Genomic DNA, 20,938 nt, shown 5'->3' with positions numbered 1-20,938 from the left:
GGATTAAAAAAAATCAAATCGAATCTCAAATTCTTTGTAGTAAACCAGAGCTTTTTTACAACTTTTGCGGATATCACAACATTACTAAGTGCATCCACATTACAAACTCGACCATGGAGGTTATACGTATTATGGGATTACAGTTTCTACTTGGAGCATATTATTGTTTTACATAATCGCGAAATCCGCGAACAAAATTGCCAAATCCGCGAACATAATCGCCAAATCCGCGAACATAATCGCGAAATCCGCGAACATTATCGCGAAATCCGTGAACTTAATCGCGAAATCCGCGAACATAATCGCGAAATCCGCGAACATAATCGCGAAATCCGCGAACATAATCGCGAAATCCGTTCGCGCGCGAACATAATCGCCAAATCCGCGAACAAAATCGCGAAATCCGCGAACATAATCGCGAAATCCGCGAACATAATCGAGAAATCCGCGAACATAATCGCCAAATCCGCGAACAAAATCGCGAAATCCGCGAACATAATCGCGAAATCCGCGAACATAATCGAGAAATCCGAACTTAATCGCGAAATCCGCGAACATAATCGCGAAATCCGCGAACATAATCGCGAAATCCGCGAACATAATCGCGAAATCCGATAATCGCCAAATCCGCGAACATAATCGCGAAACCCGCGAACATAATCGCCAAATCCGCGAACATAATCGCCAAATCCGCGAACAAAATCGCGAAATCCGCGATAATAATCGCGAAATCCGCGAACAAAATCACCAAATAATTACACGTTTGTCGTTTACAAAATAAAGGGATTTAGGGGATGGGGCGTTATATTTCACCAGACACAGCAGCCTTACACCTGATCCCATATCAACACCAGCTTCATGAATGAGAAATCACACTCACCCCCCTCTGTTAAATCTAAACTCGCTAATTGATACATGGTAATCTCGTTATGAGGGTAATATTAGCTTGGAACGTAATTTTGAAGGGTAATGAAGGAAAAAAAAAAAAAGATAAATAATTAATTATCAGCTTGGAAGCTATTTCATAAGGATAATGTAATAATCAAAATTTAGCTTGGAAGGTATCTACATGATTTAATATCAGCATATTAGGTAATTTACAACGGGCCGTTCCGCGATCGAACCTTACTAAATTTGTTTAGGATAAAATTTCGTCCTGGGTGGGAATTGATCCCGCGATCGCTAATTTAATGGTTCCAGATTTATTTCATCATAGCCAGTATCTACACGAGCTTTCACTAGGTATATCAAAAGTAGGTAAGATAGGTATGATGTATGAAGGTAAGTAACAGTTTGTGAAGGACTATTTTGAAGGTTCCATTAGAGAATAAAAGTTTATTGTCTGAATTTACACAAAGTTTACTAATGATGGAGATACGTACTCTGATAGTATCATCAATTATGTTTTCAGGTGCATAAGTACCAAAGTTTTCATTAGTAGGTACTAGGTAGGTAGGTCGGTGATGGATACCTAAAAGAGGTATGTACCTACCTACCTGATACAGACAAGATCTTATTAGATAATGCAGCAAAGGATTAGGTAATGCCGTAATGCAACTTGCAATTACCTCAAAATGTCCAGTTCTACAGTGGACATGTCCACTGTAAAAGTGTTAGATTGACTTTACTCGTATTGTTGTGTTAGTGACCTTTAATTTGATATATAGGTCGACCAGGTTTGGATAAGTCCTTCTATGGGGACAGACAGACAGACCGACCGACCGACCGACAGACGACACCGGAGCGAATACAATAGTCCGTCCACTATACCTTTTATTATTACTATTGTAATTTAATAAAGGAAGGACGGACTAAAAATCAGCTCCAAGCTTGGAAAATAACGAAAAAATCACGAAACTTTGAAAACTTTTACGAATTAATGTTGGTGCCTCTCATATAGGTAGATAGGTACCTACCTCATACAATATGTACTTGTATATAGGTAAATACATGAATATACACAATATACCTAAATATACGTATAGTTACACATTTGTCGTTTACAAAATAAGGGGATTTAGGGGATGGGGCGTTATATATTTCACCAGACACAGCAGCCTTACACCTGATGCCTGATCCCACATCAACACCAGCTTCATCTGTTTGCCGTACCTACAGCGTTGATGAAGGCTAAGTAAACAAAATAATTATTGTTTTTTTTTTTTTGTTTTTTTTTTCCCCCCCAAAGTATGAAATAGGTTAGTAATTCATTGGATTTTGAGATCGATGGGGTCCAAGGGGATCTTCTAGGGGCCTTTTTTTCCCTGAGTTCTTGGTACCTATAGGTACCAAGATGCTAGTAATTCAGTGAACAGTGTATATTGTATACACTGTTCACAGAATTACTAGTATCCTGAACTTCAATGACAAACACCCTTTGAGTTCTTTTCGAACAGCTCGCGTTTTGTTCAACAATCTTTACATTAGTCTCGGAAATACTTAAATAAATTTGGTTGATGACTTGGTTTACATAAATCCTGAGTGAAGTGATAATAAAATTACTCTTTTTTTTTTTTTTTCAAAGTATGAAATAAGTACGTTAGTAATTCATTGGATTTTGAGATCGATGTGGTCCAAGGGGACCTTCTAGGAGCCTTTTTTCCCCTGAGTTCTTGGTACCTAATACACTGTTCACTGAATTACTAGCATCCTGAACTTCAATGACAAACACCCTTTGTTATGTTCTTTTCGAACAGCTCGCGTTTTGTTCAACAATCTTTACATTAGTCTCGGAAACACCTAGATAAATTTGGTTGATGACTTGGTTTACATAAATCCTGAGTGAAGTGATAATAAAATTACTGCCAAAACATAATTACGGTAAGTAACGGCTAATTGAACTTCAGGAGGAGTCACCGTTTCATATGATGTCCCATAATTAAATATATTCTATTATGCATAATTATGAAATACACACCTATATTGGTAATGGTAGGTAACTCTTTAATATTAGAATTATATTATGTAGGTATCCTTACGAATTACGTGAATAATATTGAGATACGCAGGTTTTTTGTGAGTAGACCCTTCACCTACATAAGAGCACATTTGGTTACACTCACTGGTTCGGACATATTGGGTCAGTGTATCTTATCTTAATTGATTGATACAAATCTAACTCAAGATCAAAACCTAATTGATCCCACTGTGGTCAAATCTAATTTATCTCATCAAATCTAATGGGTCCAGATTTATTTCAGCACGGGGGTGTGGATTACGCAGGTATTTAGCAATCTGTTTGCCGTACCTATACATCAGCGTTGCCGTACCTGAAGCGTTGAGGCCTTTTTTTCTCTGAGTTCTTGGTACCTATACACTGTTCACTGAATTACTAGCATCCTGAACTTCAATGACAAACACCCTTTGTTATGTTCTTTTAGAACAGCTCGCGTTTTTCAACAATCTTTACATTAGTCTCGGAAACACCTAGATAAATTTGGTTGATGACTTGGTTTACTTAAATCCTGAGTGAAGTGATAATAATAAAATTACTCCCAAAACATAATTACGGTAAGTTAAATATTCTATTATATGCATATGAAATAGACACCTACATTGGTAATGGTAGGTAACTCTTTAATATTAGAATTATATTATGTAGGTATCCTTACGAATTACGTGAATAGGTAATATTGAGATACGCAGGTTTTTTGTGTGTAGACCCTTCACCTACATAAGAGCACATTTGGTTACACTCACTGGTTCGGACATAAGAATGCCTAAATATGTACTAAGTACCTATAATACCCTATATTATGTTTTATAATAACCTGCTATGTTTAATATTATGATTTGACCCGGCGATATTCAGAGCTTACTTGAAAAGAAAAAAAAAAAAAAGAATTAAATAATCGATTTAACCCGTCACGGCATGACTTTGAAGACGAACTCAATTAACCTGTAAGTCCTGTAACGAAGGTGACTATTCTAGGGTAAGTGTACCATTTATTCGCCCACTTAAAAAACGTACCATTTATTGGCCCACCTGCTTATACCATACATACCATGGTAAGTGTACCATTTATTCGCCCACCTAAAAAACGTACCATTTATTGGCCCACCTGCCCACATTTATTTTTCTAATTTTTGTTTTTATGACTACAATTTTTGAATAGCACTGGTTCGATAGCAGTCTTTAAGCCCTTTCTTTTGATGAAATTGGATCTTGAAAAAGTTCGTCCAGTTCAGACTTATGTAGCGTATGGTACAGGTGGGCCAATAAATGGTACGTTTTTTAGGTGGGCGAATAAATGGTACACTTACCCTATATGTATGAGTAATATTATGGGTTAATGCGCGAGGTCCTACAATGCTCCCCTATATGTACATATTATGTGGCCCGCGAAGTACTTCCCAATGTAGCATGTGGCCCGCATACACATGGAAGTTGGAAACCCCTGAACTAGACTATTAAAGCCGCCTTGATTAATGAAATTTTCAAAGTTCTCAAATTTAAAACCCCAAAATACCTACCTACTCGCGTGATAAAAAAGTCTTAAACAGGATCCAATTTCAAGGAAGTTGATCTAACATTTTCATCACAAGTCTAACAGAGGGTTATTTCCGATGGTAAATCGCGAACAAGTGAAAGGTGGAATTTGTGTCTTCAATTAAAAGCAGCAAAATCGCCAGATTTAATTCTAAACTAATCCACCCACTGTTATCCTCGTAGATTAGGTGTACATACATATTTCGACAAAATTACGTAAAGTGGTTTGATTTTAATTTGATTGTTAATTTTCATAACCGTCACCGGAACAGACAGACAATTACTGAAATAAATAGGGCGGGAGAAATGTAACGCACATGATGTGATAGTTTGAAATGATTGCTGATTGGTTGAAATTACTCGCTGGTAAATTTCAAGGTAACGATGGCACTCTTCAAGGTCGAAAAGTTGAAGATGTTCAATCGGATAAAGTTGGTAAGCAGGGTTATATTGATTTTAGTCACCTATGATATGCAATCCGCATGACATTTCACTCACCTATGGTATGCAACCTTTAATTTGATTGTTAATTTTCATAACCGTCACCGGAACAGACAGACAATTACTGAAATAAATAGGGCGGGAGAAATATAACGCACATGTGGTAGTTTGAAATGATTGCTGATTGGTTGAAATTACTCGTTGGTAAATTTCAAGGTAACGATGGCACTCTTCAAGGTCGAAAAGTTGAAGTTGTTCAATCGGATAAAGTTCGTAAGCAGGGTTCTATTGATTTTAGTCACCTATGGTATGCAATCCGCATAACATTTCACTTCTCGTTGGTAAATTTCAAGGTAACGATGGCACTCTTCAAGGTCGAAAAGTTGAAGATGTTCAATCGGATAAAGTTGGTAAGCAGGGTTCTATTGATTTCACTCACCTATGGTATGCAATCCGCATGACATTTCACTCACCTGTGGTATGCAATCCGCATGACATTTCACTCACCTATGGTATGCAACCTGCATGGCAAGTTGAATGAAGGCGTCCGGACTGCAGCGGACAGATTTGATGAAGTCCTTCCCGTAGCCGGTGAATCTAAAAACTAGAAAATCCAAATCCTCAACAGAACTAAGCACAGACATGGAACAGAATGAGTAGTGCGTGTTGCAAGAGCGAATGAGGGTGTAGAATCTAAAGTCTTAGGAAATGCAGAGGAGGAAATAGGAGAGTTTGCTTTCCTGAAAATCAGGTTTAACCCTTAATTGGTGATGTGGGGTCATGGTGACCCCACGAAAATTTGATTTCGCTGTACCGGCAACCCTGTAATACCTAGAACGCTCTAGTCCCCAGTACCTTCAAGTTAGTGAGTGCTTCAAATTTGATTTCGCTGTACCGGCAACCCTGTAATACCTAGAACGCTCTAGTCCCCAGTACCTTCAAGTTAGTGAGTGCTTGACTCTGTTGCATGATAGTTAGACTAAAATTACGTACCGTTTGTCTCTTATAGGAAGCTAAAGTTGGCTTGGGGTCACCATGACTCCACATCACCTTTAGTGTGACAATTTTCAGACCTTGATTTCTTTTCTTTTCAGATATAAAATGAGTTCTACTTACTCATTAGGGTCTTTTGCTACCCCCCCCCATCAGAGCTTTCTGTTTTTTTTTTTTTTTTTTTTTTTTTAGAATTAAATAATCGATTTATCCCGTCACGGCATGACTTTGAAGACGAACTCAATTAACCTCTAAGTCCTGTAATGAAGGTGACAATTGTACCTATATGTATGAGTAATATTATAGGTTAATGCGCGAGGTCCTACAATGCTCCCCTATGTACATATTATGTGGCCCGCGAAGTACTTCCCAATGTAGCATGTGGCCCGCATACACATGGAAGTTGGAAACCCCTGAACTAGACTATTAAAGCCTCCTTGATTAATGAAATTTTTAAAGTTCTCAAATTTAAAACCCCAAAATACCTACTTACTCGCGTGGTAAAAAAAGTCTTCTTGAAGAAGTCTTAAAACAGGATCCAATTTCAAGGAAGTTGATCTAACATTTCATCACAAGTCTCACAGAGGGTTAATTCCGATGGTAAATCGCGAACAAGTGAAAGGTGGAATTTTGTGTCTTCAATTAAAAGCAGCAAAATCGCCAGATTTAATTCTAAACTAATCCACCCACTATTATCCTCGTAGATTAGGTGCAGTTGTATGCCTGTGGAAATAATGGAGAAGAAATTAGTTTGGTTATATTGTGTACAGTGCAGGGATGATAACTTTATCTTTGACAGTTCAAGGATGTATCGTATGCGATTATGTGAAACAAAACATGGCTGAACCAATGAGATTGTGAGATTTCGCTTTGTGGAGCAAGTGTTTACGTCCAAAGCGAAATCTGATTGGTTCAGCCAAAAAAAGTCACATAATCAAATAACTTTACTTACTTTAGTTACCATTCCTACACTATTGCTAGGGAACTTCATAAATTACTTTACTTAGTTACTTCAAAGGGAACTAAGGGAACTCCATAAAGTTACCGAGACTTTGATATAGATATTCAAACAGGTATTTGTACCTCGCAGATTTGTAGAAGCTCAATCCATCTTTTAGGTCTGTTTGTCGTTAGACCTAAGCTTCTGAGTGGGCTTTTTGGGTATGGACTGTATGGAGTTGAGCACATGGCAGAGGTATTTGTACTTTTTCGAAAGTCAACAATCATTACAACATTGAGGGATAGACGCGGGATATAGCGATTCACCCAGCACAACTTTCCTCGTACTCTAACAATCATGGATTGTTCTCAAGCGTTTAATTAAGTTTCGAGAACTTTCAACTTGATTAATTAGCTAAGGAGCAATGCCCAAGGGATGGTAATGTCTTCGTGGAACTTTGTCTTGTGCCTCACTGTCTTCAATGTCTGCAGGGAAAACATTCATTGTGCCACGTTTTATTCCAGTTTTGCTCATATTTACGTTTTATCATATTTTATTCTCTTTTTATGTTCTTTTGGATTTTATTTTCTAGATCCACCCAACTACTTCAACAATCCCCTTTCAAGATAGACAAGGATGTTGGAAATCCTACATACCTTATATTTACTGCAAGTTTCAGACATGAAGTTTGCGCAAAACTTGTCGTACGCACTTAGGATCAGTCGAAAGTAGTTGTGTGACCAAGTTGAAAGAAGTCTGGAGTCCAAGTTGGAAGATATTGAGCTGTGTCCACACATGGTCGACGCCATGCATCGACTGGGGTGAAGAGGTGAATCTATGTATGTTGTCGAGGCAGTGTACGGTTTCGATCAACGGCGTCGACTATGTTTGGAAACAACTTTAGGGTTTTGTACTGTGACTTCCTTATACAGGGTGTTATAAAAACAATACCTGATGGTGCGGACTTACCCAATTCTCATACTCAACCCTCCGCTGTATGAGTAGATTCTGGAGTGTCAATCTAAAAACTAGAAAATCCAAATCCTCAACAGAACTAAGCACAGACATGGAACAGAATGAGTAGTGCGTGTTGCATACACAGAGATAGGAAAGTGTAAAATCCACAGTCCGTTTTGCCTTATCTTGGAATGGTTTCTTGGAAAATTTCAAAAAATACGGACCAGACTACTAGAGGAGGGAAGGTGTTGTCAATTGAACACGTTATGTTATCTTGAAGATGATCATAAAAATGTCACAAAGTCAACTTTGCATTTCAAAGGTACAGAAAACATTAACCTCAACCAGCCCAAGTGAGGCAAAGCCAGCAAACCGCTATTGTACAGATGGTGACCTATCAGGGCACTAACCACGTGCAACGTTGCTTAACTTCAGTGATCCATTGGGAACTGGTGCATTCAACGTGTTGTTTCCAGGCCGCTAACTTGGATCAGTAAAATAAATGGTTTCTTAAAACTAAATTGATCTCAAGGACAAGGAATACCTAGACCCTTGACAAATCGAGTGTGCCTTAAGGGGCTTAAGGCATGTGATGTGTTCCAATCCACTTGACCCCCCCGATTGATTCAACGCCAGTCTTAACAATGGTGAATATTCCAAAACACACTGTGGTGCATTCAACGTGTTGTTTCCAGGCCGCTAACTTGGATCAGTAAAATAAATGGTTTCTTAAAACTAAATTGATCTCAAGGGCAAGAAATACCTAAACCGGCTAGACCCTTGACAAATGGAGTGTGCCTTAAGGCATGTGAAGTGTTCCAATCCACTTGACCCCCCCGATTGATTCAACGCCAGTCTTAACAATGGTGGATATTCCAAAACACACTTAACTGACTCACCTATCGAACGTTCGTGCAGCATCCCGGATATGTTTGTGCAGACTGGCGTTAATGTTCCACAGCAGCGGCTCCGGTGTTGCGTCCTGCAGACTTGTGCTGATCTGATTGACGGAACTCATTAGGGCACTCCTCTCAATCAGCTTCTCCATGAGGTTCACCACGGCCACTCCTTCAGCAGAGGAGTGCTCGTAACACAAGCCGTTCACTCCGTCATGACAGATGATGAGCTGTGAATTGCAAACGAAACGTAACTTAAACCTTTCTGTCACAGTATCTACTACTTTACTTTCCGTATCCATCATGTACTTTGCTTTCCGTATTCAAACGTACCAAGCATCCAAGCAAATGCCATTAGGTTGAGTTTTGCCATTGCTGAGCAACATATAGCTATGTCTGTCGCAGTGGTATGCTTACAATACCGCCGAGAAGGCATTTATTGAAATTCGATCATTTCCAACCCAAGTGTACTATTTTAAACGGTTCTTATTTCGTCTTGCTTTCATATGACATTTCTTATTTCCCGCCACAACATTTTTTGGCAATGGCCAAAATCAAGTGAATATTTCTTTGGTTTAAAAGTTCAGTTCAGAAAGTTCCTGCCTGTCTTCCTTCTCTCTTCGATTTCGGGACGATAAGACCATAGCAGTTACAGTTCCCTCTGTCAAACCTCTTAAAAAAAAAAAAAGTTCCTGCTCGAACGAACACTCGGAGGTTTTCTTCTTTTCTTACCTGAATAGTTTTGTCGAACCACCTATTAGCCGAGTTGGCCCGGGTTCCGCCTCCATGTATCATTTGGTGTGCCATACTGGTCTCGTCCCGATCATTAGCACGATGACCTATGCCACCACCGCGGTATGGAGTGTTGAATGATGGACGAAGGGAAAAATTGTAAACCCTCTGAAATAACAACAAAATTTCCCTTCAGCGTTCTGCATACAAAAGTGTGCGCCGTTAAGCAATTACATGTTTATTTGATTATGGCGAAGAACAAAGCCGAAATAAGATCAATTAGTTTTTCTCTTTTTTTTTAGTTTCTCTTTTTCCTTTTTTACTTTGGCATTTATTGAAATTCGATCATTTCCAACCCAAGTGTACTATTTTAAACGGTTCTTATTTCGTCTTGCTTTCATATGACATTTCTTAGTTCCCGCCACAACATTTTTTGGCAATGGCCAAAATATTTTCTTGGTTTAAAAGTTCAGTTCAAAAAGTTCCTGTTCCAACGAACACTCGGAGGTTTTCTTACCTGAATAGTTTTGTCGAACCACCTATTAGCCGAGTTGGCCCGGGTTCCGCCTCCATGTATCATTTGGTGTGCCATACTGGTCTCGTCCCGATCATTAGCACGATGACCTATGCCACCACCGCGGTATGGAGTGTTGAATGATGGACTGAGGGGAACAGAGTCCAAACAGATGGTGATCAGACTCTTCTCGATCAGGTCTAGGTTGGCTCGGTTCTGCTCATCTGTGAGGGAAAACGGATGGAGAGTTAGATTTGACTCATTTGATATATCAATATGGACCTTCACAAAGTTACCGAGGCATCCATGAAGATGTTGATTCATTTGACATGAAAATAAAATCGCCAAGGGAGTGTCAGTGCGTCACTCAGTCACAAAATTTTTCCCAAAAGGAGGCGTATTCACAAGAGAGCATCCCAAAGGGAGCAATATTATGACATAAGCACTGGCTGTTTCCTCAGTAGGTACCTACTGAAAGTAGAAAACCCTTTAGTGAGGTGGGCACTAATTTTTCCCAAAAGGAGGCGTATTCACAAGAGAGCATCCCAAAGGGAGCAATATTATGACATAGGCACTGGCTGTTTCCTCAGTAGGTAGCTACTGAAAGTAGAAAACCCTTTATTGAGGTGGGCACTAAGGGAAGAACGTACATAGATGTACGAGTACATCTCGAAAACCCTACAAGTAGGTACAATTCTGGGACATGGATTAAAGTTGAAAACGGTGTAAACGGTGCAACACGGAAGAACGTACATAGATGTACGAGTACTTCTCGAAAACCCTACAAGTAGGTACAATTCTGGGACATCGATTAAAGTTGAAAACGGTGCAACAGTGAAATTCTATAAACCAGGGGACTATTTACAGGTGCAGTGCAAGAGCGTAACATCTGTGCAACTCTGAAAATTAACGGCCACTCCTTCAGCAGAGGAGTGCTCGTAACACAAGCCGTTCACTCCGTCATGACAGATGATGAGCTGTGAATTGCAAACGAAACGAAACCTTTCTGTCACAGTATCCACTACTTTACTTTCCGTATCCATCATGTACTTTGCTTTCCGTATTCAAACGTACCAAGCATCCAAGCAAATGCCATTAGGTTGAGTTTTGCCATTGCTGAGCAACATAATTATAGCTATGTCTGTCGCAGTGGTATGCTTACAATACCGCTGAGAAGGCATTTATTGAAATTCGATCATTTCCAACCAAGTGTACTATATTTTAAACGGTTCTTATTTCGTCTTACTTTCATATGACATTTCTTATTTCCCGCCACAACATTTTTTGGCAATGGCCAAAATCAAGTGAATATTTCCTTGATTTAAAAGTTCCGTTCAAAAAGTTCCTCGCCAGCCTAGTTAGCTTAGTTGGTAATACGTCTGCCTTGTAAGCGCTAGGCCGCGGGTTCGATTCCCGCCCGGGGCGGATTTTATCCTGATGGGATAATGTTCGTTCTCGGAACGGCTGGCTTTCTCCTATCCTGTCTTCCTTCTCTCTCCGATTTCGGGACGATAAGACCCTAGAGTTACAGTTCCCTCTGTCAAACCTCTTAAAAAAAAAAAAAAAAAAAAAAAAAAAAAAAAAAAAAAAAAAAAACAAAAAAAATGTGGCCATTTGAAGCAAAGATTCCACAGCCTGTACCTTTAGTGAACGCCATTATTGAAACCCTAGCCTTAGTATTGCTGTTAGATGAACTATTTTCCTGACATTTTCCACTGTCGCTCCTGGATTCGCCTCTGAAGTCATATGCATGTTGTTCTGTTCTTCAACATATCTCTCTGTTTTTCCCTAATGAAAATGTCTTTGTAAACATTGTGACAAGTCCCAACTTGTTTCGTAAATGTTTTTCATTTATCTTTCAGGAGATGCTTCTTGCAGAAATAATTTCAAATATTAAAATTTCATCTTGCTTTGTTTCTTCCAAGCAAGTTCGTGTTTTCAAGTTTTTTCGCCATGAGTAACTTCGAACTGAATGTTGAATTCCGAGAATTTCTTCGAGGGAGACTTTTAGTTATAAAATTGCAATTTAGTTACATCCGGTGAGGTGTTCAAATTTTGAAAGGCAAAATTTGAATCACCATCCATTTTCAGTTCGAAAGAACTAAATCCCCATTTTCATTTCTTGTTCTGTACCCCCCGTGAAATCCATTTCAAAATGAAGAAATCATCCGAAAACTTGAAACGGGTCATGATAGTCAACTTGAACATTTGGAACTGGAATCGATATGAACACAGCTCTTTTAGTAGGTCGGTACTTATCTCATTTTTTACTTGTAAAAGACAGTCACGTCCGCCTTTCTTCTAATTTTCGACCTCCTTAATATATCTAACTTGCTCATTTCTTCCGAAATACCCACTGAAAGAACTTTTCAATAAAGTTGAAATTGGAGAAAAGTCAAATCCTAAACCCTCAAAACGAAAAGGAATTGAAAACTTTTCCCGGCATTCTTTCTTTCTCGAAGAGCTAATAAGAAAATGGCAAATTACCACGAAACTTTCAATTTGGAAAGCGTTCATTTCGTTTTCTATAAGTTAAGCTTTTAATTTTAAAGAAAATCACCCCTACCCCTCGCCTCTCCCTTGTCTTGTCTCCTCCCAGTAAAACTTTTGACATTGAACAAATTAGTTTCCTTTTGATGATGATAATTGTTCTAATGGGACAGAGGACTGAGGCTGAACTTTGGCAGGATTCATTAATTTGATGTCTAACGAGCATTTAGTTAATTAATTTCAAATGATTTTAATAAATAATGATCTACCACTGACACTAATGTGACACCTGTGAAGGTCTTCTGAGTGCTGCAATTTTGCAGACTCCAACATGACAACAATTTAATTGGTTGCAAAAGGAGACAATTAACATGAAATAGGTATTGTATTAGTCGTGTGATTGACGGGGACGGGAAAAAAGAGAAGGAAATTTATTCTGATAGTTTTTGTAAAGGTGTGTCCAAACACAGTCAACTGGTCATGAGCGATGTCGACTGACAAATCCACACTGCCTTGACAACAAAGTTTTATCTCGTCAATCGACGGCCGGTCGATAATAATGTCTGGACACATGAACGGCCCCAACTGGTCAACTCTTACAGAGTTCCAACTACTTTCTCTGTAGATTATAATATCTCTAGTAGCGCTATCAAAGCAGTGACACCTATGATGGTCTTCTGAGTGCTGCAATTTTGCAGACTCCAACATGACAATTTGATTGTTGGCAAATGAGACAATTTACAAAGGAAATTTTAGTCGTGTGATTGACGGCTGACGGGGGAGGAAAAAGAGAAGGAAAATTATTTTGATAGTGTTTGTATCTAAAGGTGTGCCCACACATAGTCGACCGGCCATCATTTGATGTCGACTGACATGTCTACACTGCTTTGACAATATACTCGTAGTTCTATCTCGTCAATCGACGGCCGGTCGATAATAATGTCTGGACACACCTGAACGGCCCCAACTGGTCAACTCTTACAGAGTTCCTACTTTCTCTATGGCGTATAACATCTCTAGTAGCTCCGTCAAACTTTGACTTGGAGGGGCGGAGAGCTACCGCGCTCCTTAATCCGGAGATCCACATCAACGGCAGTTACCTGATTCTTCCACGCCACCAACACGTGCGGCCGTTGGCGGCCCTCCTCTGTATCAATATCCACCAAGCTATCCTTCACCAGTCCTGGCCGCCGATATGATCTCAACACGCGGTGGTACTGAGCCATGCACATCGGCTGAGGATCTTTCCCTCCCGTCTTCTCAACGGGAAGACGATTGGAGTTGAGGATGTCCTTGTGTTCCAGCGTTAGCAGGACTAGTCGGGCCGCTAGTTGGGCTATGGAGGAGAGTTCGATAAAGGCTTTGGGAGGGAACACCATACCCGGGTTGATGTTGATGGGGAGGGGGAGCTTGCAGTTGAGGTACATGTCGTCCAGCCACCAGTTGTATGTGTGTTCCAGCGTTAGCAGGACTAGTCGGGCCGCTAGTTGGGCTATGGAGGAGAGTTCGATGAAGGCTTTGGGAGGGAACACCATACCAGGGTTGATGTTGATGGGGAGGGGGAGCTTGCAGTTGAGGTACATGTCGTCCAGCCACCAGTTGTACGCCTGTGAGAATAATGGAGAAGAAATAAATTTGGGTTATATTGTGGACCAAGTGTAGGAATGGGGACTTTATCTAGGTACTTCACTTAAGGTAGACACACTACCGTCACGTGACGTGACTTGATGGTAGTGTGTTTCTACCTTTAGTTTCATTATCATCCCTATCCCTCACATCTCTGTTGATATGGAACTCCACAAAGTTACCTAGTCTTCGATCAAGATATTCTCGACTTTCTTTCAAACAGGTATTTCTACTTCGCAGATTTGTAGAGCTCAATCCATCCTTTAGGTCTGTTTGCCGTTAGACCTAAACCACTGAGTGGGCTTTTTGTGTATGGACTGTATGGAGTTGAGCACATGGCAGAGGTATTTGTAGATTTTCGAAAGTCAACAATCATTACAACATTGAGGGATAGACGCGGGATATAGCGATTCACCCAGCACAACTTTCCTCGTACTCTAACACTCATGGATTGTTCTCAAGCGTTTAATTAAGTTTCGAGAACTTTCAACTTGATTAATTAGCTAAGGAGCAATGCTCAAGGGATGGTAATGTCTTCGTGGAACTTTGTCTTGTGCCTCACTGTCTTCAATGTCTGCAGGGAAAACATTCATTGTGCCACGTTTTATTCCAGTTTTGCTCATATTTACGTTTTATCACATTTTATTCTCTTTTTATGTTCTTCTGGATTTTATTTTCTAGATCCACCCACCTACTTCAACATTCCCCTTTCAAGATAGACAAGGATGTTGGAAATCCTACATATGTACTGCAAGTTTCAGACATGAAGCTTGCGCAAAACTTGTCGTACACACTTGGAAATCACTACACACTTGTCTAGGATCAGTCGAAAGTAGTTGCGTGACCAAGTTGGAAGAAGTCTGGAGTCCAAGTTGGAAGATATTGAGCTATGTCCACACATGGTCGACGCCATGCATCGACTGAGGTGAAGAGGTGAATCTATGTACATATGTTGTCGAGGTAGTGTACGGTTTCGATCGACGGCGTCGACCATGTTTGTACACAACTTTAGGGTTTTGTACTGTGACTTCCTCATACAGGGTTTGATAAAAGCAATACCTGACGGTGCGGACTTACCCAATTCTCATACTCAACCCTCCGCTGTATGAGTAGATTCTGTAGGGTGACACCCACGCCCTCTGGTGCCATGAAGGTCGCGATGAGCTGTCGGGTATGATCGTAACTATTCGAGTCCAGGATCGGCTGTAGCGTTTCCAAATATCGGGTCATGGTGTGCTCCAGGGATGGAACGGGTAACTTGGGCACTGAGACTTGACTCTGAAACAAATTGATCGGATGATGAGAGCTCTAAGTTTGAACTAAATTCCAACCTTCGAGTGATTGACTACTTTTAGCGGCGATAGAGTTTGGACCTCTTCAGGTTCTTAGGGCCCCGTATGGAAGTTATTTCACTCATGTTCTTAATTAACCGAGAAGTACCTACTACCTACTATTATAGGTAGTTATTATTGGTATTTTTATTTTTCCCTAGGCTCTCAGCTCAGGTGTTTCCTTCGATAAAATAAATTGTAGGCAACCAGTAATAATTCTTTGTTTATTTAAAAGAAAACAAATATCCCGAGCCTAATTAAGAGATGAACAATCAGCAATGAATAACATAGAGGCGTGGGGGAAACCTCCACTTGTTAAAAACGAAAAAATACCCCAGCAAAAGTACTCGCAAATAAAACGAGTAAATACTGAAAATAAACAGAAAAAAAAAACGCACACGATAAATATACAAAGAAAATAAAACAATCCTATACAAGGGTTGTTAGGGAGGGAAAAATTGTAAACCCTCTGAAATAACAACAAAATTTCCCTTCAGCGTTCTGCATACAAAAGTGTGCGCCGTTAAGCAATTACTTGTTTATTTGATTATGCTTAAGAACAAAGCCGAAATAAGTTCAATTAGTTTTTCTCTTTTTTTAGTTTCTCTTTTTCCTTTTTTTTTTTCGTACGGGGGGGAATTTTTCTTCCAGCGTCCAATTAAAATTAAAAATGGTTAAAGACGTCTTTAAAGAAGCATTTCTTTTCTCCTTGCACTTCGCTATCGTTACTTTTGTATCGTTTGGCCTGCGGACATTTTGTTTATTTGATTATGCTTAAGAACAAAGCCGAAATAAGTTCAATTAGTTTTTCTCTTTTTTTAGTTTCTCTTTTTCCTTTTTTTTTCGTACGGGGGGGAGGGAATTTTTCTTCGAGCGTCCAATTAAAATTAAAAATGGTTAAAGACGTCTTTAAAGAAGCATTCCTTTTCTCCTTGCACTTCGCTATCGTTACTTTTGTATCGTTTGGCCTGCGGACATTCGCGAACGTCAAAAACAGTGAACGTCTGAGATCGTGGGATCAACAACTTGTCTGGAGTTCTTTTAGTTTCTTGTTTGAGATTTTCTTCGTCGAAAGCTCGAAAGCCCTTCTTTAGTTTTAAAGAAGCATTTCTTTTCTCCTTGCACTTCGCTATCGTTACTTTTGTATCGTTTGGCCTGCGGACATTCGCGAACGTCAAAAACAGTGAGATCGTGGGATCAACAACTTGTCTGGAGTTCTTTTAGTTTCTTGTTTGAGATTTTCTTCGTCGGAAGCTCGAAAGCCTTTTTTTTTCGCTGAACTGCTTCCCACGGTTGCTACCTTGCTGCTGCTTTTGACAGTTTGAGCATGTTGGAAGTTCGAAGAAAGGTAAAATGTTACACTCATGACTGCAGAATAAAATACTTTGACTAGCTTTTTATTTTTAGACTTTTTAACTAGGTATGTGAGAGACACTGAGACAACTTCTCTCCAGCCTATTAATAGTTGGCTTGGAAAGTAGCGTGCCTGCCTTTTAAGCGCTAGGTTACAAGTTCGATTCCCACCTGGGCCGAGCTTTTTCCCTAACAGGTAATGCTCGTAGGTTCGTACCTACTTCGTTCTCGGAACGGCTAGCTTTCTCCTATCCTATCCTTCTCCTCTCTTTGATTTCGGGATTATAAGACCTCAAATGTTAAGTTCCCTCTTTCAAATTATACCTGCTACCAACCTATGAACTTTTTTTTTTTTTTTTTTAAAGAGGTTTGACAGAGGGAACTGTAACTGCTATGGTCTTATCGTCCCGAAATCGAAGAGAGAAGGAAGACAGGATAGGAGAAAGCCAGCCGTTCCGAGAATGAACATTAACCCATCAGGATAAAATCCGCCCCGGGCGGGAATCGAACCCGCGGCCTAGCGTTTACGAGGCAGACGCACTACCAACTAAGCTAACTAGGCTGGCTATGAACTCTATTATGGAGAGTTTCAAAATCAAGTCAGTGCAATGATTGGAAACCCAGGGTGAAAAAATAAAATTCGTTCCAACATAGGAAGACGTGAAGGATTGCCACATTAATTCTGCTAGAGTACATTTTGGAGGGAGTGAGGGGAGGGAGGAGGGGGAGGTATGAAAGGAAGAGGTAAGACTAAGGGTAGAAATGGATGGGGGGAAGGGATCTTATTTATTTTGCACCCTATACACATATTCATGCTTGTTAAAGTTGTTATCGAGTTTTCCTTGCTTTTTTTTTTTTACTTTTTATTATCATTTTATGTAGCATTTCAAGCAGAAGTGGATGTAAAAATTTATCAGAAAAGTTAAAGGAGGCGAAGGAGCAAGGAGGAGAAGAAGAAAACCATTTTTATGTACCTTACCTACCTCCAGGTAAAATAGTCTGACTGAGGGACTGTAGAGTCTGGCTGAGGGACTATAAACAGAGAGTAAATCAGCGTCTAGCTAGGTATTGGAAACCCAGGGTGAAAAAATAAAATTCGTTCCAACATAGGAAGACGTGAAGGATTGCCACATTAATTCTGCTAGAGTACATTTTAGAGGGAGTGAGGGGAGGGAGGGGAGGGAGGATGGGGAGGTATGAAAGGAAGAGGTAAGACTAAGGGTAGAAATGGATGGGGGGGGAGGGATCTTATTTATTTTGCACCCTATACACATATTCATGCTTGTTAAAGTTGTTATCGAGTTTTCCTTGCTTTTTTTTACTTTTTACTTTTTATTATCATTTTATGTTATCTAGGTAGCATTTCAAGCAGAAGTGGATGTGAAAATTCATCAGAAAAGTTAAAGGAGGCGAAGGAGCAAGGAGAAGAAGAAGAAAACCATTTTTATGTACCTTACCTACCTCCAGGTAAAATAGTCTGGCTGAGGGACTGTAGAGTCTGGCTGAGGGACTATAAACAGAGAGTAGATCAGCGTCTAGCTAGGGGACTATAAACAGGGAGTAGATCAGGGTCTAGCTAGGGGACTATAAACAGGGAGTAGATCAGCGTCTAGCTAGGGGACTATAAACAGGGAGTAGATCAGGGTCTAGCTAGGGGACTATAAACAGGGAGTAGATCAGCGTCTAGCTAGGGGACTATAAACAGGGAGTAGATCAGGGTCTAGCTAGGGGACTATAAACAGGGAGTAGATCAGCGTCTAGCTAGGGGACTATAAACAGGGAGTAGATCAGGGTCTAGCTAGGGGACTATAAACAGGGAGTAGATCAGGGTCTAGCTAGGGGACTATAAACAGGGAGTAGATCAGGGTCTAGCTAGGGGACTATAAACAGGGAGTAGATCAGCATCTAGCTAGGGGACTATAAACAGGGAGAAGACTAGTCCAAATTTCCTCACGCTATATCAATAGCGAAGGTTGAGTACGAAGGGCATCCCACTCGGAAAATTTTGTTTTAGCCAAAACCAGTTGGCCTCAAAGCGATCACTAAAGCTGATTGAGAGGCCGACGACAAACGCCGACCCCATCTGAACATGGGAAAAGGCGAAAAAGAAGAAGAAGAAGAAGAAGAAGAAGAAGAAGAAGAAGAAGAAGAAGACCTACCTCCAGGTAAAAATGGTTTTCTTACTTATGATGCTTTGTACTTACAATGCTTTTTACTTTCTATTACTACAGTATAGCGAAGCTATACATACTAGTTCTTTACGCATTGTATAAAAGTAGGTAGGTACCTAATAGGTAAACCAGCCTTGAAATTAAGAATGAAGCCATAAAAAGAGATAAGACTCGGTTCTTCTTGTTTTCATGTTACAACTTTTGTTATAACAATTAATAATTTTCTTTAAATTAGGTTAGGTTAGGTCTTTTTGGGGGATAAGACCTTTAGAAACAAGGGAAATATGTAATTTTCTATCGAAAACTATCGATAGTTATCGATAGTTCTCCTCCTCTATCGCGAACGTCAAAAACAATGAACGTCTGAGATCGTGGGATCAACAACTTGTCTGGAGTTATTTTAGTTTCTTGTCTGAGATTTTCTTCGTCGAAAGCTCGAAAGCCTTTTTTTTCGCTGAACTGCTTCCCACGGTTGCTACCTTGCTGCTGCTTTTGACAGTTTGAGCATGTTTGAGCAAGTTCGAAGAAAGGTAAAATGTTACACTCATGACTGCAGAATAAAATACTTTGACTAGCTTTTTATTTTTAGACTTTTTAACTAGGTATGTGAGAGACACTGAGACAACTTCGCTCCAGCCTATTCATAGTTGGCTTGGAAAGTAGCGTGCCTGCCTTTTAAGCGCTAGGTTACGAGATCGATTCCCGCCTGGGTCGAGCTTTTTCCTTAACAGGTAATGCTCGTAGGTTCGTACCTACTTCGTTCTCGGACCGGCTACCTTTCTCCTATCCTATCCTCCTCCTCTCTTTGATTTCGGGATTATAAGACCTCAAACGTTAAGTTCCCTCTTTCAAATTATACCTGTTACCAACCTATGAATGATGGACTGAGGGGAACAGAGTCCAAACAGATGGTGATCAGACTCTTCTCGATCAGGTCTAGGTTGGCTCGGTTCTGCTCATCTGTGAGGGAAAACGGATGGAGAGTTAGATTTGACTCATTTGATATATCAATATGGACCTTCACAAAATTACCGAGGCATCCATGAAGATGTTGATTCATTTGACTTGAAAATAAAATCGCTAAGGGAGAGTCAGTGCGTCACTCAGTCACAAAATTTTTCCCAAAAGGAGGCGTATTCACAAGAGAGCATCCCAAAGGGAGCAATATTATGACATAGGCACTGGCTGTTTCCTCAGTAGGTACCTACTGAAAGTAGAAAACCCTTTATTGAGGTGGGCACTAAGGGAAGAACGTACATAGATGTACGAGTACTTCTCGAAAACCCTACAAGTAGGTACAATTCTGGGACATCGATTAAAGTTGAAAACGGTGTAAACGGTGCAACACTGAAATTCTATAAAAGGGGACTATTTACAGGTGCAGTGCAAGAGCGTAATATCTGTGCAACTCTGAAAATGACATTTTTGAAATGTGCAAGTGGTGCCGTGAAATGCTGTGCAAGTCCAAAATATAGTGCAACATTTCAACTGAAAGCTTTCGTCAACCTTTCTGCAGAATGTCCCAACTTTCCGCCCACATATCTCGTCTCTGAGTTGTCAGAATTCCGACCGGGTTGACTTGGCTTGGTTGACTTTCCAGGATTTTCATGAACTGAGACGTCAACTCCTCTTCCGTGTAGCGGGTTGCGTTTTCACCGTACGTAAGGCGCATGATGAAAAACTGAAAACCGAGGTGACCCCTTAGCTTAGAAAATAGTTTTACAATGTCCTCCCTTTTCCATTCTCAGCTCAGTCAACTTGAACATTTGGAACTGGAATCGATATCTCAAATAAATGAGGATAAAATTCCATACCTCGGCTGGGATCGAACCCACGCCCTCCTGATTACCAGGCGAGCTTCTTGACCACTACAGCACCGAGGCATTATTAGTATTGTCATCAAGGAGTGAATCATTGATGATGTTCAAAGTTAGCTCCCAATGCCTCCTCAAATAAATGAGGATAAAATTCCATACCTCGGCTGGGATCGAATCCACGCCCTCCT

General features: G+C 40.2%; 1 protein-coding gene across 1 annotated transcript; it reads right to left on the bottom strand.

The window, feature by feature from the left end:
* Positions 1–5,433: 5,433 nt before the first annotated feature.
* On the bottom strand, positions 5,434–20,644 carry LOC103516828 (choline O-acetyltransferase-like). The gene is made up of 8 exons (XM_026829123.1): positions 20,440–20,644; positions 19,800–19,893; positions 16,315–16,564; positions 15,156–15,356; positions 13,513–14,059; positions 9,966–10,186; positions 8,720–8,946; positions 5,434–5,560 (listed from the first exon to the last, which is right to left on the bottom strand). The coding sequence occupies exons 1-8, from the start codon at positions 20,603–20,605 to the stop codon at positions 5,434–5,436; spliced, it is 1,833 nt and encodes a 610-aa protein (XP_026684924.1). The 5' UTR covers positions 20,606–20,644.
* Positions 20,645–20,938: the final 294 nt, after the last annotated feature.

This window comes from Diaphorina citri, unplaced genomic scaffold (assembly GCF_000475195.1).
Source record: "Diaphorina citri unplaced genomic scaffold, Diaci psyllid genome assembly version 1.1 scaffold1675, whole genome shotgun sequence".
NCBI lineage: Eukaryota > Metazoa > Arthropoda > Insecta > Hemiptera > Psyllidae > Diaphorina > Diaphorina citri.
This window is presented reverse-complemented; position numbering and strand designations above follow the sequence as displayed.

Coding starts and splice junctions, on each gene's coding strand:
- LOC103516828 (XM_026829123.1), bottom strand. CDS start 20,605: ATGCGCCTTACGTACGGTGAAAACGCAACCCGCTACACGGAAGAGGAG. Junction 15,357..16,314: donor AGGAATGCTTCTTTAAAGAC/GTCTTTAACCAT, acceptor AATTTGTTTCAG/AGTCAAGTCTCAGTGCCCAA. Junction 5,561..8,719: donor GCTGCACGAACGTTCGATAG/GTGAGTCAGTTA, acceptor GTCTGTGCTTAG/TTCTGTTGAGGATTTGGATT.